At 40.4% G+C, this 18,536-nt stretch overlaps 1 protein-coding gene across 1 annotated transcript in view; it reads left to right on the top strand.

The window, feature by feature from the left end:
• The window catches only part of LOC145669715 (ras-related and estrogen-regulated growth inhibitor), a 342,459-nt gene that overhangs the window by 103,236 nt on the left and 220,687 nt on the right, over positions 1–18,536 (top strand). Inside the window, exon 2 of the mRNA XM_081738029.1 lies at positions 7,953–8,293. Coding sequence (XP_081594155.1) covers positions 8,191–8,293 — 103 coding nt within the window. The 5' untranslated portion in view covers positions 7,953–8,190. The remainder of the gene's footprint in view (positions 1–7,952; positions 8,294–18,536) is intronic.

The raw sequence follows: 18,536 nt of genomic DNA on the forward strand, positions 1-18,536 counted from the left end.
TTTTGAAGTGCTGTGGTGAGAAAGGAAAGAAACTGGTTGATTTGAATTGGTTGAAAAACAGAAGTTGGCGTATCCATAGGATTGTCGGTAGATGCCGTAACCTTTAAGGGCACAACTAGTTCTGGCTTGCTTGGTTCAGGACGGGGCCGTGCTTTGCACCTGTAGCTAAAAGTGGGATGAGCATCTCCACAAGTACTACACGCTGGCGGATTTTGGAGGTTTGGACAGGTTTTCGTGTTATGAAGTTGCGAGCAGTATCCGCATTTCGCAGGATTACGACATTCCGCTGTGCTATGCGAGTTATAAATTTGACATTTCTCGCAACGCAATGGAAGGGGAGCTGGGGTGTGTGATGGCTCCACTCTGTGGCGTTTTTTTTTTAGATGAAAGCTCCATTGCAAAGTAAATCGTCAATGGTCTCTTGAGAGCTAGCCAAAACGCGGACCATGTAAGTTGCGCCATGTACGCTTTTGATGCGTAAACACTTGAGAATAGAGTGCCCTTCAGCTTTTAGTTCCTCGCTGACTTCATCGTCGCTTATACTTGGTTCGACTCCACGTATGACTCTGATAAAGCAGGTTGTCGGCGTAGAGGAGGATGCTGTTTTATATGTTAATCTGTTAGTTTCTGCAGGTTAGCGTTTTTCCCAAAAATTTCAAATGAGTATTTATTTCGAATAGTCGTAGCAAAGTTAGGATCTGGTGATTTAATTATGATCCCGTTGCGAGTTTTAGTGATCTGAGTGACTTGTGCTCGAGTGAAATACTTTGTTAGTTGAAGAAAAATTTGCTTCTCGTTTTGGAACTTCGGATCGTAATTAGTAAGCAGATAAGAATAGAACGTCGGCTTTGTGATATCTTCCAGAGAAGGAAATTGCTGCCTATCGTCTGGAGATGGTACGTCCATCTCGGTAGAGTGAGGTTGCACAGGTTGCGAAGAGTGGTGCTTTTTTTGGCGGTTGCGATTTTTGCTGACTGCGAGTAGTTCGCACTGGGGCTGGGGATCGCGACCGAGATCGGACACCTGCCCGCGAACCCTTGCTGTTTTTGCGTTTATCAGTCTTGCTGATAGCACCAGTTGAAGCAGAAGGTGAGGGTGTTGTTTGTCCGGTGTCGATATCCATGGTAGTCTAAGTCGATGTGATGAATCAACAAAGTGCGTAACTCAGATGAAGGTAGCCTGAATGAGAAAAATGAAATGATGCAATAGCCAAAAATAACTGGCCTATCTCGGGTGAAACCCTCTATCTCGCCGCACCACTACGCCCGTAGCAATGATTGCCTGGTTGCGTCCATAACTCAGGATCGATCAAAGCTAGACTCGATACCTAGGTACCTCGGCCGGAGAGTTGAGAGCCAAGTGGAAGTGTCTTAACACCACGGTCACGGTCACGGTCACGGTAATGTTGAATTTTTTGTGAAGAGTATCGGGCCGAAGCCCCTGACTCCATGAGTAAGATGGCAGAAAGAATATATACAGATGTGCAGGTGGCTTGTTGGGTAATACTATTGAGTTGTTATGTCTGTGAGACTACATCTGCAACTGTCGCAGAGTAGCTGATGTTGAAGTCATTACGATCTAAGGAAAGATATTAAAGGCGTGGCGTGCGGTGCACGTTCCGTAGAGAGCATTTGGTTCCTATGGTAGCTATAGCTGGATTTATGTGCCTTGGCAAAGTATGCCAGAACTTATAGTGGAGATGCCGTAGAACTTCTTTAACAGGAGGCAGCTCTAAATCTTCCAGAACTTGGCTGTTGCGTGTATATCTATCGTGACCAGTGATGATTCGACCGGCTCTTGTTTGCACACTTTCAAGTGTTTGAAGATGACTATTAGCAGCATGTTGCCAGGCAGGGCATGCATAAGAAAGTGTAGATAGGACTATCATCTTCAATATGTGCACGCGGACCTCATGAGAAAGTGAACTGCAACGAAAGATGGGGTACAATGCTGATATTTTGCGTAATGCTCGTTGCTTTATGTCTTTGATGTGTGAAGCGAACGTTAACCCATGATCTAATGTCACACCCAGATATTTAGCGTATGTGGCGTGAGGAATGTGTGCGTTCTCATACGTTAAATTTCGATGGATCCGGATTCGTCGTCGACTGTGGATGACAGCACAGCTTTTGTCTGCATTGATTTTAATTCTCCAACGCCTTGCCCATTCCTGAAAGCCGTTGAGTTGACGTTGCATGTAGATGTAACACTGTGCAAGTGAGCTGCTGGTCGTAAAAAAGGCAGTATCGTCAGCATACGTTGCAGAAAAGCAATGTGGTAAGGTCGGGAGGTCTGCCGTGTACAGATTATATAAAAGCGGTGAAAGTACAGCGCCCTGTGGAACACCTGCTTTGATAGATCGGGGCGTGGATTTGACACCGTCAACAGATACATGAAATTTTCTGTCAGTCAGGTATGAACGTAGTAAATGTATAAGACGATCTGGAAAACCTTGGGTGTATAGTTTATATAATAGTCCTGCTAACCATACTTTATCAAAGGCTTTTGACACATCCAGGTATACTCCAAGGGTGTGTTGTTTCCTGTTGAAAGCTGTTGTTAAATGATCCACTACTCGTACGAGTTGCGTTGTAGTGCTATGTTGTGCACGAAAACCAAACTGATGAGATGGTAGAAGGTCTCTGTTATCTACGTGATGTTTCAGCCTCCAGAGAAATACCCGTTCGAAGAGTTTGCTCAAGTGCGATAGAAGACTTATCGGCCTGTAATTTTCCGGGAGCAGTGGATTCTTGCCAGGCTTGGGGATTGTGATGACACGAGCTTCCTTCCAGGTCTTGGGATAGTAGCATAATTGAAAGATGGCGTTAAATAAGTAAGTTAAAAAGACCAGTAGTTTTCTAGTTGGATGTTTGAGAATCTCAGATCGAATCCCATCAGGCCCAGATGCTGTCTTTGCCGGCAGACATTTTATATGTCGTTCTATTTCCCGGGGTGTTACTAAGGTGATGTCATGTATTGGGTTTTGTGTACTTATGCTATATAATGTGGTTCGGATGTGCTGTTTCAGATAGGGATCGAGGCGTGCTCTATTGGGCTGAAACTGTTCTTCCAGAGAGTCAGCGAAAATGTCCGCTTGCGACTGAGGATCTTGAGTCAGTCCTTGAGGTCCTTGTATGACTCTAGCTTTGGAAGCATTCGTGGCACGTTGGAATGATTTGGAGTACGTCCAAATTTTACGGTCATTCAATGTGACATTTCGAAAAGTGTCTTCCCAGTATTGTTGATTCTGTCGCGTGGTGAGCATCTTGAGCTTCTTACAAAGTTTGTTCCACAGAGTCTTATACGCGGGATGTAGTGTGTGCTGCCATCTACGTCTAGCCCAACGCTTCAGATGAAGATAAAGTTGTAAATTAAAACTATCACATTGACTGGTTTGCGTTGGAGAGAGTATGGTAGTGGAGCTCGCTGCCTCTGCTGTACGAAGTGCTAGCGTGATGTGAGAGACTGCTTGATCAATGTCCGCAATGGTGCCAGGCCTATTTCGTAGATCGATCATGGTGTTTAGTTCTTGTTTAAATATGTCCCAGTCAGTTTTTATTTGCTTGAAGATGGGGGCAGAATGAGCGAGGCTGCGGTGGGAGACGTGAAAAATGACTGGATCGTGATCGGAATCTAAATCTGAAATGACATAAGGATGGACGGTAAAGGATACGTCTTTGCAAAGGGCTACGTCAAGCACATCGGGTTGTCCGCCGAATTTTGGATAATGGGTTGGGTCTGGTGGAGCACTGATGATAAAGTTGGACGTGAGTAAATATTCATGTAAAGTATCTCCAGCAGTGTTTGGAGTAATGGAGTTCCATTCTCCATGTTTAGCATTAAGATCTCCAGCTAATATGACTTTGGGCCCTAAGTTAGCAATGACATCGAAGTCTGTGGGCTCTAGTTGTGTAGCCGGGGACCTGTACCCGGTGACCAATATTAATGGAACGCCTGGAGTTATTAGCTCAACACCAAGTGCCTCCAAAGTTAGTAAGGGTGGTATTGTAATTGACCTGACGGGAAATGCCTTTTTGATTATGAGTAGTAATCCTCCCTTCTGTCTGCCCACTCTATCCTGTCGATACACAATGTAATTGGGTAGTCGCCAAGTAGTGATACGAGCAGTGAAGTGTGTTTCTTGAATAAACATGACATCAACTCTATGGTGTTTGAGAAATCTAATAAGCATTTGTTTCTGCCCCTCGAGACCATCTGCATTCCATGTAGCAAGGACAAGTGTGTGATGCAATACGCTGGATTTAGAAACAGCCATCATCAACCATTTCCGCTATTGTTTCTATTACTGCTGCAGCCTTGGAAGCTGAGTCTGCTGCTTGGCGGAAGCGGGTAATACCACGTTTAATATGTGTTAATATTTTGCGTAATTCTAAACCCTTGAGAAATGAAAGAACGGACTTTAAGTCTAGGTCTTTTTTCGGGCCCTCCTGTTGTTCGACAGAAGCTGATTGGGTGTGAAGAGAAGTGGAAGCTTCAGCGTCTTCATTGTCCGTAGCCATAGGTTGGATATTAACAGCAGTGGGCATAGAAGTCGTTTCTTCTGATGGTTTGTTGGAAGTTTTCTTAGTCTTTTCTGGAAGTTTCCTCGGCTGCTGGGCCGGCAATTTAAGAGCCTCAGAATAGGATTTAAAGACTGGACAGCCACGGTAATTTGCGGGGTGATCTCCCTGACAGTTGGCGCAAGTGGCGGGTGTGGAGGAGTCTGCTTTACTGCAGGATTGGGTGAAATGAAATTGCCCACATTTGAGACAGCGCGGGTGGGCTTGGCAAGTGTCCTGTGAATGCCCCAAGCGTTGGCATCTGTAACATTGCAGCACTGAGGGAGGCTTGTATGGTTCGATGTGGACCTTGTAATGAAGAAGGTTGGTAATAGCATATATCTCCTTAACAGCTGCAGTTCGTTCCAATGCAACCAAAAACAGTGGCATCATAATTTTCTTGTCTTCTGTCTTGCTTTTGCGAGACATTTGGTGGACGTTTATTGGTTTGTAACCGAGACGCAATAGTTCTTCCTTCAGATCGTCTAAGTCGGTGTCTATAGGCAGTTTGCGGATAACGACCTTAATAGGCCTTTCATTTTTTGCCACGCCTGTAGCATACTCAGTTTTTGTTTGTTCGCAATAAGCTTTGATAGAATTATAATCATCTCTGTTTGCTGCTTGAATACGAATGCGCTCCTTATTGGGCTGAGCTAGAGGGGGCTCCTTCAATGCTCGTGACAATGTCTTTATAAAAGTATATGTATTTGTAATGCCGTATATGAAAATCGGAGGAGGCTTATGAGTGGGCGGCTGCTTTAGCGGAGCAGTATTATTACTGGCATGAGCATTATCTGCTTGGTTGGAAGACAAAACATCAAACCTGTTGCTGACTGGGAGAGGCGGATAGTCTGCTTTGTTGAGGTTTTCCAATGAAGACCTGCGTCGCTTTAGTGTTCCAACTACTGTAAAGTCCATCTCTTCAGGCTTATTTGAAGTAGACGGTTGGGAGGCACTTGAGTGCTTAAGTGTATTTGGTTTCGATTTGAGCTCCCCTGGGATGGCAGTTTGCTTCTTCTTGCCCAAGGGCAGAAGAAAGTCTTCTGGTTTGTATGTGGCCCGGATTATTTTACCTCTGGTAGCAGGAATCTTGGTTGATTGAGATTTTTTCTCAGATTTGGTAGATGTCTTCTGAGAAGCCATCTTTATTGTGAGAGTGGGGGATGGCGCCAGCTTACTAGAAGGGTAGTGGCGTTCCCAATAAATTTTATGATCTTAGAGCAGTGCTCTAAGTTTTAATTTGCCAAGGTGCTTTTCCTCCGAAGAGGAAGCACTACTAATCGTTCGCCGGTATAAATGCCAAAAGTCGTCAACTATTTTCTTCCTTCAGTTATCTCTACCTCCGAAGAGGAGAGTACCAAAATAAATCGTACGCCTAGAGAATAGCAAGGTTGTCAACAGTTAAGATCAAATCAGGGTGTCAACCTCCGTGGAGGTATAAAAATACAATTCGACGGTTGTTTCCTAAACCCCAAAGAGGCAAGTATTCCAACCGTATGTACGAAGATCGCGAATAAAAATAACAGTTGGGGATGGACACACTAAATGACTTGATTATTTTTCTTCGCCAGCTACGAATACCCTATTTTTTTACCTGGTTAGAGATTCCAGGTGGCCAGTTCCAACACCAGGGATATCGCCTTCTGAGCATACCAGAAATAACTATTACTGGCTACGAGTATTTGCATTGGTTTTCATTGTTTGATATGAGCAAAGCTTTACGCAGTATATTTGGCATTTATGCCAAGTAACGAATAACGTTCTACGTTTTGTGTAATTGATCACAATAGTCGTTTTTTAAACTTGTGAATAGTCTGACAACAGTTACACGAATAACAGTTGTGCCATCTGTTGTTCTTATGTGGTAAGACATAAGAATAACAAACAAGGTAAACAGATGGCAGCACTACTATTCGTTCATTGTAGCTTCGATGCAATTATTTTTTCTTTTTGGCACTATTTTCTTCGTCTGTAGCCTTCCGCTTGGGCCGGAACTAACGTTGCTAAGTAAAAGTGATCTGTCAATATATAAATCTGTATAATTTCGACTAAATAGACAGTAAATAACATAGATATGTTTTAATTTATGCAGTACTAAATTATTCACATAAATCAGCTTCATTTATGTTACAGGTATATGTTTTACGCATCATGACACTTTCCGTTAACCGGATATGACCCTAGTTTTGATTTAAAATATTCTACAGTGACATATAGTCATTTTGTTGACCCAACGGTTAATGCAGTTGGGTTGGAAGTGACCACTCATCGTTCCCAAACAACCCAATTTGGTTTCAAACTTTTTAAGCACACCGCATGGTCACGTTTCAACCTAATCATTTTTCTCACTGTGTAATAATTTCTAAAAACAACGATAGGATAAAATTTACTGTTACCTCTAGGTATAACAAACAGTTCTGCGAACTCGAAATATTTTATCAACAGGTTCTAGCGAACCGCCTGAATAGCACCACTGGCTTGGTATGATATATTGATTGGTGTATGACCTATCTTTGGACAAATTATAGTTTAGGACAGTATATATTGGTGTAAGTCATCTTATATCGTTCAGTGCGGGACATCTTATATTATTAGGAACTCATATTATTTTAGCGAGGTTTCGTTCGCACGAGATTTCGACCTGTGAGTATTGGCCAGCGAGATTTGGTCCGCAAGGTTTCGGCTAGGTGAGAGATTAACCCTCGCTATTTTGTGCGGCCAGGCGAGATTTTAGTCCGAGAAGTTTTGGGCGCTGAGGTTTTTGTGAGGGCGACATATTGGGCCTCGAGGTTTTCCCTACGCGTGATTTTGAGGAGTGAGACCTGAAATTGAGGCCCGCGGGATTATGCTACTGTTATAATGTAAAGTTTGATAAGGGTATATATACTTCAATGTTAATCTCACCTTAATAGGTAATGTGGTTACCATAAGCATAATTTTTTAGGTTTTCAAAACACGCTTTCGCGATTTTTTTTTTCGGAAACTGAACATGAGGGTTTACAGTAACGCATATAGTTTTATTCAGCTAGAAAAAAAAACTATCATTGGCATATGTGCAATCCTTGAATATCTTTTCCGTTATGCATTACATTGTTAGCGTAAATACATAGAAAATTTTGACTTCCGACCTGACTGGATTACTTTCGGTCTATTGTTGTGATTCAAACTACTCCTGTTAAATTTAGCATATATGAATTCATATGTCATGTTTTCAAGTTTTTATAATACGCCTTCAATAGATTTTATGCACAATATAATATTTTGTTTTGTCGCAGACATATACAATAGACGCCTATTTAAATGTCAAATAAATAATAACGTTCACCCTGTACATAAAATACAAACCAATGTATTAAATTAAAAATAAAATGACTTTTTCTTATTTTATTACAGGTTATTCCTGAAGAAGACTTAACACAAACTTTGAAGTCAAATAAAAAGAAAAAAAAGAAAAGTTTGAAAATTAAGTTATGTACGGGAGAAAAGTTAAAAATAGAATTTTCTTCCGTTGTGCATGAAAGCTGGGAAGAAGCAAATATGACGTGTTTGTTGTCAAAGAATTCTCTGTAACATTTTAATCCGAAAAACGGGAACGACAGTGGCACATAAGAGCTGCCAGCAAGAGCTAGCAATGACGACATCTCCAAAGTCCCCTTTCTGCAAGATTAGCCTCTGCTCACGACAGAAGCCTCTCAAAGTCATGGTGTTGGGACAGGCGGGAGTAGGGAAATCCGGTAAGTATTTGCTTTGCACTACTTATCTTCCTGATTCATGTTTTCCTCTCGTTTTTGCGATCTATTTGCTCTTAGTATGTTTATATCCTTTAACATGCCCACGTTTTTAGAACTAAGTTCAAGAAAGAAGGTCATTTATAATGCACTCTATCACTTACCAGAAATACAGTTGTGAATAGAAAATAAAAATAGTACACTGAAGGTACTTAGCCTTTTAAGAGCATATTTTCTTAACTTTCGTTAATAAGGTAAAACCCAGAGCTAGGAATTTAGGAGCAAAATGTTTGTAAAAATGAAATGCAAAATTTTAGTAGAAATGTGCAATCTAGATGGAAAACTTTGAAAACAAATGTGCGAATTTCAAATGTACATATTCACAAACGCAGTACTAAAATTAATTATATCATACATAACATGAGAATTCAAAACTCACTCATGAGCTTCCCCGTGACTAAGCCGTAAACGTACGAGTGATCCGGGTTCGAATCCTAGCGGGAGCTCATGTGTTTCGGATCCTACGATAAAACTGTAGATCCACGTCTCATATGGCCTCGCTGCTGAACGGGACGCTACACTCAAAATATAATTAAATCAAAACTGACTCATGTAATAGAATGTCGGCCTTAAACAAGTCCCAGAACACAATGATCTTAAAGTTACAAGTTTAGGAAACTGTTAAAGTAGGCAACACCTAACATTTCAATGAAATTCACAAGTCGGAAAACTGTTAAAACAGATAACATTTAACTTTTTCTTTTTTAGCGAGGCTGCATCTTCAGCTACTAAGTACATACGAGGAATCATCAAAAAGTAAGGTTACAAAGCCTATGTGAAAATAGTATATATTATTTTATATACCAAATACTGGCAACACATGGTACATTAGGTTATTTTTCGACATAGTCTCCATGTCGTTTGAGGATTTTGTCGCGTCGTGGGATGAGTTTCAAGATTCCCTCCTGGTAAAAATCCTGTTCTTGCGCGTTCAGCCACGTAGTGTTTCATCTCCTTGTCTGAAGCGAAGCGACGGCCTCCTAGGTGCTCCTTCAAGTATGGGGGATAAAGTGAAAGTCGCTTGGAACGAGCTCTGAGCTGTAGGGAGGGAGGGTGGTCAATTATGTCCCAACGAAACAGCATGATTGGTCGACGACTGCGCTCCTCGTCGGTGACGTTTTCTCTACCAGTCACAAACTTTTGACACCATTCTGCGACATGCTGACGAGACATTACTGTCTCTTCCGTAAATCTCTACCAGCTGCCGGTGAATTTCAGTCGCGATTACATGTTTCGCCCACAGAAATCGAATAACTGAGTGGATATCCTCGCGAGGCCAGACTTCCAAACGAGTTGCCATTTGTGTTTACATACAACTAGCGCCAACTAAGTGGCGAAGGAACTTCAGAAATATATTTGCCTTGTAACCTTAGTTTCTGGTCCTTCCTCGTATTTATATGTAGAAAAGTACTCAATAATATTGACTGGTGATAACCATGATTTAGGATTTCCAGATTTTTCAGAGAAATAAATGTAAGATTTTACATTTCTGGGGGGGGGGATATAGATAGATACGAGATACTCAGCATTTACATATAACAAACACAAAATGTTTTATGTAGTAATGATTTTAATTAATAATTTTAATTAGAAACTTCGTCAGATCCATAAAAAATAATTGCAACACATATCATACAGAAAAGTATGTTATCATTTCTAGTAAGAGCTAATGTAATTTGGATCTCACAGTTCCATTAAAAATAATTGCGACACATATCATACAGAAATGTATGTTACAATTTCTGGTAAGAACTCATGTAATTTGGATCTCACAGTTCCATTAAAAATAATTGCAACACATATCATACAGAAAAGTATTCGGACTCAAGAGGAACAGGAATGGGAAATGGCGGAAACTTCAAAACGAGAAACTATGTAATTCATACCGTTTACCAAACATTGTTAGGGTAATCAAATGTATGAAGTGAGCAGGTGATTTGACCAGGATTGAAGAAGGTTGGAACGCTTTCAAAGTCCTAACTAGAGATCCAATCGGAAAACGACCATTAGGAAGACCTAGTCGCAGATAGGAGGACAATATTAAGATCCAATTGGCTAAAGACAGAAGTCAATGGAAGGCTTTTGTGAACGCGGCATTGAATCTCCGAGTTTCATAGACCACATACTTAGTTTGTTAGTCCAAGACTATCATTTCTTTTTATTTACTGAAATAAAGGGAATACATTGTTTTACAGAGAAAATAGAAAGTGTATCGTAAAAGGCGCCAGTAAACGTAAAACCTTGCGGGAAAGATGCAATATCTGGCAACTATACCGTGATTGGTCAGTTTGATGTTACCACCTGGCTTTACTTCCTATTACGTTAGTGGTCTGAAGCGAAAATAATGTGATGTAGCACACACGTTCGGTTTTCCTTGTTTAATCGTTATAATAATAAAATGATGTAAAAGGAGCCAAAAGTTATAAAAGGTGCGAAAACGAAATGACATTGAAAAGAAAAAAGTGCTCGGATTGAAAAAGACACAATCAAAACACAGCTACGAGTGATTATTAATGGTTTACTTTCAAGAGAAGGTAGTTTGGGTATGTTATTAAAAAGAAAAAATAAGGTGCAGCACCTAAAAATTTCTAGCTCTTCTAGTAATAACACTTAATCACTTCATTAATATATATATATATAGATGGTTCTTGAGGTTCAGGAGGTGATTCTTGACACCAACCTGAGTGCACAAATGCTTCCTTTCGGATTTACAGGCTGCCGAAACATGAAAAAAATGAACTTTAAAGGTAGATAGCTTCAAAACTATAGGATCTAGCGTAGTCTGGTCAAGACTTCACTTAGGAACTAATACGTGCGTTATCCAAAAATAGATTTCTCAGAATCCTAAGGTACTTTTCAAAGACAGGATATTTAAATTCACCTCACCTTACATCCATAGTTCTCAGCACGGCTTTCTACCGAAAAGCTCAAGTCTCTCAAACTTAAGTACTCTTCTTTCCTGTGCAGTCAAATGTATGAATAACAATACTCAATTAGATGTTATCTATTTTGATCTCTCGAAGGCCTTTGATTCTGTCAGTCACATTCATCTTCTTCATAAACTCTCCAATAGATTTAATGTACATGGCAAATTTCTCTCTCTAATCACAAGCTACTTGAAGGACCGTAAACAGAGAGTTGTTCTTTCAGGGGCGACTTCTAACCCTCAACCCGTGATCTCAGGGGTGCCTCAGGGGACTGTACTTGGGCCTCTGCTGTTTGTACTGTATATGGATGATCTCCACACGCACTTATCAGCTCAACCTAGTGGTCTTCTGCTTTTTGCTGACGATTGTAAGTTATACAGAGAAATATCATGTCTCCATGACACAATTGCTCTACAGATAGACATAAATTACCTTACAGGCTGGTGTGAAATGTGGCACTTGAAACTCAACAGTAAGAAATGTGACAGTATTACTATTACTTTGAAAAAGTCTCCTGTTCCCTCCACATACCATATCAACGATTCCCCTATCACACATTCTGCAAGTCATAACGATCTTGGTGTCATCTTTGATTCAAAACTCATCTTCTCTGACCACATCTCCTCAATACTAAAGAATTCAATGCGCATGTTGGGACTTCTTTATCGATTCACCGAACTACGCACTGTTTCTTCATTAGCAACTTTTTTATAAGACTTTAATAGCGCCCAAGATCGAATACTGCTCTCCCATATGGGCCATGGCAGCACCTACACATCTCTCCAGACTTGATTCTGTTCTCAATTTCTTCATTGCTATAGTCCGTTTTCGTGTTCCTGCACTGCGATTATTATCTAAGAAGGAACTCTTGCGACATCTTAATATTCAGACTCCTGAAGTACGCAGAATTACCTCTGACCTGAAGTATCTACATAAAATAGTTAATGGAAACTTAAGATCGGAAATATTACTTCAGGAACTATCCTTACGTGTACCTTCCCGCATCACCCGGAATACCCACCTATTCCATCTTGCCCGTCCTAGGTTGGCTGTTATACAGAGGTCTCTTTTTTATAGAATACCAAACTGTTATAATCAAGTAACAACTGATGTGGACATTTTTTCGAGCTACCCAGTGTTTGAAAGAGCAATTAAACGAGCTTTGACGGAATAGTTTTACTTTTACACTCTTTTTCTCTATGTTGTTGTTATTGTTGTCTTGTTTTTTTTCTTTCTTTTGTTAGCATGTCCCTGTGTAATATGGCAAAGTTATGCTGTATCTGGGAATTTGTTCAATAAATAAAAAAATAAAAAAAGAAACAATTTTTATAGAAGGAGTTTGACTACGAGCATATAATTTGAAGTACTCTCCAACTACCTCTATAAAAATTGTTGCGGAAGTACCGCAGGATTCTGAAACTTGGATATTTGGGTACGGTACATATTAGTTCCTAAGTGAAGTCTTGATCCGACTACGGTAGGTCCATAGTTTTAGAACTATGGACCTTTTAAAGTTTACTTTTTCATGTTTTCGGGAACCTATAACTCCGAAAGAAAGTATTATTCACCCAGGTTGGTCTATACTCTTCCTTTTATCTTGGTGTCAAGAATCACCTCCCAAACGTTGTCGGTGTTATTTTGAAACACCCTATATATATATATATATATATATATATATATATATATATATATATATATATATATATATATATATATATATATAAATTCGTTTTAGTACAGTTTGTGAAATAATTGTTATGAAGTGTTCAGTTGTTCTAGAACGATGTTTGCTATATCTTGATTAAGAGCTCTCCACAGTTGCCTCGTGACGCTGTGTCAATACGAATATGATAAACCTTTACGGAGAAACAAACCCGGGACACAAGCACTAGTTGGAAGGAATAATACATTCCATTTCCGTCAAGTACATACTCAATCAACGATTGCTTCTTTTCTTCGAAAATTTTACTCTATAAAACCGTACTATGATTCTTGCTCTTGAAATGAAAAAAAAAAAGTGCAGGGAAACGTGAATCTAAAAATAAAGCCAATGGTTTCAGTAAATTCTGATGCGAAGTTATCACGTTTCTATTGTGGTGAAATTTTCATCCACTCCCCCTTTCAATTATTGCTCTAGCTTCAAGCCAATTAATAACCACATCAAATGATTGTATGTTGCGTAGTAACTTATTTGCCTAGCAATGCGGAAGTGCTTCCGGGTTTTGCTGGTTGCCTGCATACAGGATTAAAAAATTATCTAAATCCCTTTTGTCGACAAGGACGCATAACGACACACGTGTGCGCTGTATTATGATATCAACGAATGAATGTAGTTAAAGTCATTGTTTAATTGAAAATGTTTAGTTATTAATACAGACATATCAGCTATAGTACTTTTTAAAATTTAATTTGTTTTGTCACTGTTCTCATTACTCATATCTCACTAAAGTGCTGATTGGGTGAAAAATAATATACACAAAATAGGAAGTGATAACATACACAAAAGCTTGGACTGGTGGCGTAACCATGTAATCCATTCTCTTCGAGGTAAAATAGTGTAGTGGGAACAGCTGTATTGTGAGGATTGATCTTGATACTGTAGTGGGAACAGCGAGATCCTGTGTGAGCAGGCGAAGAACAAATTTAGCGACAACGCGTCCATTTTGCAAATCCTCATTTAAAATCCGCTGGCCCGAGCTCCAACTCATTCTGTCTGTTCTGAAATGTTGTTGATCGTGAAACAACGATCTTTGTTGAATTTTTGACGGATTTTTTCGATGTTTTCGTCGTTTTGAGATGATGAAGAGCGCTAAGAACGAGCATGATCTTTAACATTGTCCTCATCATGTTTAAACTGCTCAAACCACTCGAAAACTTCTGTGTACTTATAGCATCCTTCTTGAAAGCCTGTTATAGTCAGCTTCCGTTGCAAGCAAGAAGCAAATTTTCTAATATAAGTTTCGTTCCTTTAAATCTCACAACGATTTCGCAAACGGCAAACGAGAACAGCTGGGAAAAACAACATCACAATCAAACATCAAACTCCTACGCAGACGCCGCTTGGCAACTGATTTGAGAAAGTCTCTACCAGACCTACTAGCGGAAGAAATCTCTACTACGACTAGGGAGGACCGCACACTTTCAGTTCGGGTTTTTGGGTCCCCCTTTTATTTTCTGAATGAATGTTAAAACCGGAAGTGGTAGTAGATTTTTACTACTTCCGGTTTTATTAAAGAAATTAGAGTAATGATGGAATATATTCTTAAGTTGCGTAATTGATTGCAGAAAACCATTTGTTGTTATCTATTACCGTTCTTCCTGTACAGCGATCAACTTAAAACCCATAGTGGTTGATTCCTGCCACTTTCCATTTGAGTAGAGTGGAGGGAAATGGTAGTATCTATTCTTAGAACGATAAATCGATATTTAACACAGCTTCTCACTATCTCTTATCGTTTCTGCTGTACTTAGATCAATATTGAAATCAGAATTTGTATTGGTTTTCCATGACTTTCAATTTTATTAGTAACTTAAGGATGGACATGAAATGTATGCTTGGAACAATTAATCTATTGCAAAACATTCTTACTTGTTTCCATTTTTGTTCCATATGATCAACGTTAAAACCGGAAATGGTTGATGTTCACCACTTTCAGTGGATGGACCGCCTCCATCAACGATCTCAACTCCTAATATTTAACCTTTTTACATCCATACAAAACTGACTATCATTCATCAAGAAGTTGTTGAGATCTTTTTGTCTCCCAGACGGATACACGGACAGATAGGATAAATAAATATAGTGGGTTTGATAAACTTCTGAGGAGGTTGTAAAGCGAAAGAGGGCACAAATCAAGATTCTAGGGAGTAATTGTACCACGTGGCTCTCATGCAACACCACTCCTGGATTTGAGAAAGTGTCTACCAGACCTACTAGCGGAGGAAATCTCTACTACGCCTAGGAAGGACCGCGCGTTTTCTATCTGTTTCTTGAGTCAAACAAAGAAAATTTACTTCCAATCAAAACTGAATGAAAATTTCTACAGATAAAATTCTGTTCAGAGTGCTGGTTTTAAGTACCATACCGCGTTGGTGGGAACGTATAAAAGAACAGAAAATATGAATTTACCAATCTGGACCGATGTTACTACACAATGAAGTGATGATAGATTGTACGAAAGGTAGGCATTTTCTCCAAATCTCACTCAACTTCAACCTGAAGTCACAAACTCGCCCTCACCCTTACGGCCCTCAATCTCATTCATGTCCCCTCTGTAACACTCAATCTTGCTAGCCCTATTTCTCACGGCCATTTAGTACCGCTCAACCTCACTCATAAAATGCCCACCTGTGGATAATAGTGATCACAACATGGTGCTCGTGGAACAACCTCAACATAAGAAGGATATCCAAAAACATATCTCAATCATCTTACTAGCATATGTAACCACCGCGAGCTCCCATGCAGGCAAATGTTCGAGCAGGTAGCCGAACGCACAGAAATTGAGTATATGTCTGTGGAATAACATCCCACCCTCTCTGTAGATCTTGAAGTAGATGAGATCATTGGAGCCCGGCTGACGGTTAGGTGTCGTCCCATGATCCGGATACCTAGCAGTATAAAGCTACACTGAGTATAAAGTTATATTAAGCATGGCATATTTGTTGCCCTGATAGTATGGAGAGGAAACGCGAGGTCCTGGTGGAAGATGGGCTCCCACAAAGTGTCCAAATATAAGAACAATAGGCGGGGCTTACGACGTCAAGACCCACTGACCAAAATCAAAGATAAGCATAATATGTAGCTTATTATCCCACACCAGGGTGTAAGATATGAGCACTCTAAGAGAAGTATAAACAGACTGGACCTTTCGGCTATATCTGCACGTCTACGGCTTCATGTTTAGCTGAAACCAATCGGACTCTTAAATTCCCTGAAGAAAAAACTGAATAGTGGCTTTGACTACTTTGTCTGTCGCAATCTTCTTAGTTTGGGTAACCTAAAAGATCCTTCTTTCCAGGCGCTCTCCAGTAAATCACATGATCGCGTGACGCGTTCGCTGTCTGAATCTTCTGCCTCTAATCGTGTACATACCAATGGACTACTGACACGTCATAACCCAACAGAATGTCAATTTTACGGAACGACTACTCACCCTGTCACGTTCCTTGTAATGCGTTACGTAATTGTATAATGCGTTTTGCTGACGTCATCCTGGTATTGCACAAACACAGACCGTGACTTCTTCGTATTGTCCGATGACGTTATAAATACTACCACTAGGACCTATATAGACGCACATCCTGCTTCAATCCGACGAAGTTTAAAAGGTATTTTTAAATATGTTTCCTTAAGAGTATTGGGTTAGTGCTATTGAAATATTCAACTGATGAGTCGCTTGCAAACGCTCAAAAAATATAAACTGCAATAACTGGTACGGTAGTCAAAATAATTTCAGGATACACCTATACACTTCTATTATTTCTCAGCCAACGATTGGATGCCATAACGGCAGAGGTCTTGAGTTTCCAATGCAAAGAAGTCCTCGACAGTGCGTTCCATTGCTCGATCACTGGGGAATATTTTCCCTGTCAAGAAGGATCGATGCCGGATGAGGTGGTAATCGTTGAGAGAGATGTAAGGAGAATACGGTGGGCTATGAAGCGTTTGAATTGAGCAAGACGTGTGAGTGGGTTCGATCAACATGACATGTCTGTTGACAATTGCTGGATTCTTGCGGACAAGTTTGCAGTTCGTTTAGTGGAATTCAACACTAACGTCCGCAATGATAGTTCCACTTCGATGAATCTCCCTCAACATAGACCACTATACCAGTATCATCATCATCATCATTTTCGGCTATTGGAATAGTCTTGGAAACCGTTTCGGACATCGATCATGATCCAACCACTATTCTGATCGTTTATGGAGATCGCAGCAGATTAATTTTCTCTAGAAGTGACAATCTGATGCAGCCCAAACAGCAATTTAAGCTTGCTGCAAGTTGCCACAAACTTGCTGTTGCAAGGTCAATTAGCTTGCAGCAAGCTATACTATGCAAGCCAATTAGCTTGCTGCAAGCTTGTGGCAAGCTAGTTAGTTATATCTGGACAAGGCTTGCGCAAGCTTGTCTTCACAAGTTAAACACAGGTCAAATTATCTCAAACGCAAGCCAAGTATAAGCGTATTCTCATCAATGGCAAGCTTTATTAAGCTTATTGCAAGCGAAAACACGCCAAACAAGTTATATGGAAGCTTGCAGTAAGCGAATTTAGATAAAACAGTATGAAATCAGTATAATTGAACCGTTTGACTAAATCTATGCTATAATATATTTTCCCCTCGTCTTCCCAATTATTGAAGCAAATGCACAACCGTGAAAACGCCCAAGTCTTCGATCCGCTTCTGCAAAACATCAAAATAAGCATAATTGTTACGGTTTAGTTGTGACAAGCAACGCTTTTTTTTCCACAAGTCTTTCATTCCCATCAGGCGATGGGCGGGCCGCAGACGGTTATGCCGTCTCTATGGCCAGAGTGATGTCTGTACTAGATGAAGAATATTATTGTGGTTGGATACAGGTTGCTAATATAGTATGGTTGTAAGCAGTAAGCTTCTCGGTAATAGTGATGTTGTGTCCAATTTGCGGAAGTGCCACGTGTCATGGGATGCGTTAGTGTGAGGTGAGGGAGAGAGATTCTGCAGTGATGTCATGGAAAAGCAGTTATTGCTACTGTACTATTATCGATATAGATGAGAGTGGTGTTGGTAGATTGAACGCTCAGGGTTGTAGTCATCGGAATTGCTTGCTCGTTCATATATTGCCAATAGATGATCAATTGGAGGATATCCAGTGCGGGGGAGAGCAGGGTTCTCATCTAAGAGGGCTGTAAGCGTTTCATGTGAGGTTGCTATGTGGTGTGTAATGTATTGCGTTCGTAGGCGATAGAGATGGTCCAGGATAGAAGGCATTGTAGTTCGTTGATAGAGCTCGGCATTGGAGGTTCGATAAGTTAGGGAGTAGGCAATGCGTAACGCTTGACGCTCAAGGAGTTGGAGGCGATCGTAAAAATAGGGAGGCGCTGAAAGCCAAGCTAGATGCCCGTATGTCAGAGCTGGCCGAACAAAATCTTTGTACGTATACAGTAAGACGTCAGCATGTAAGCCCCAGGTTGTGCCCTTTAAGTTTCTTAAGAGGTTGAGACGGCGACGGATGTCTTGCTCGAGAGCGGCTAGGTGGGCGCGCCATGTGAGATGTTTA

Source organism: Thermobia domestica, chromosome 14 (genome assembly GCF_964235325.1).
Source record: "Thermobia domestica chromosome 14, izTheDome1.hap1.1, whole genome shotgun sequence".
NCBI lineage: Eukaryota > Metazoa > Arthropoda > Insecta > Zygentoma > Lepismatidae > Thermobia > Thermobia domestica.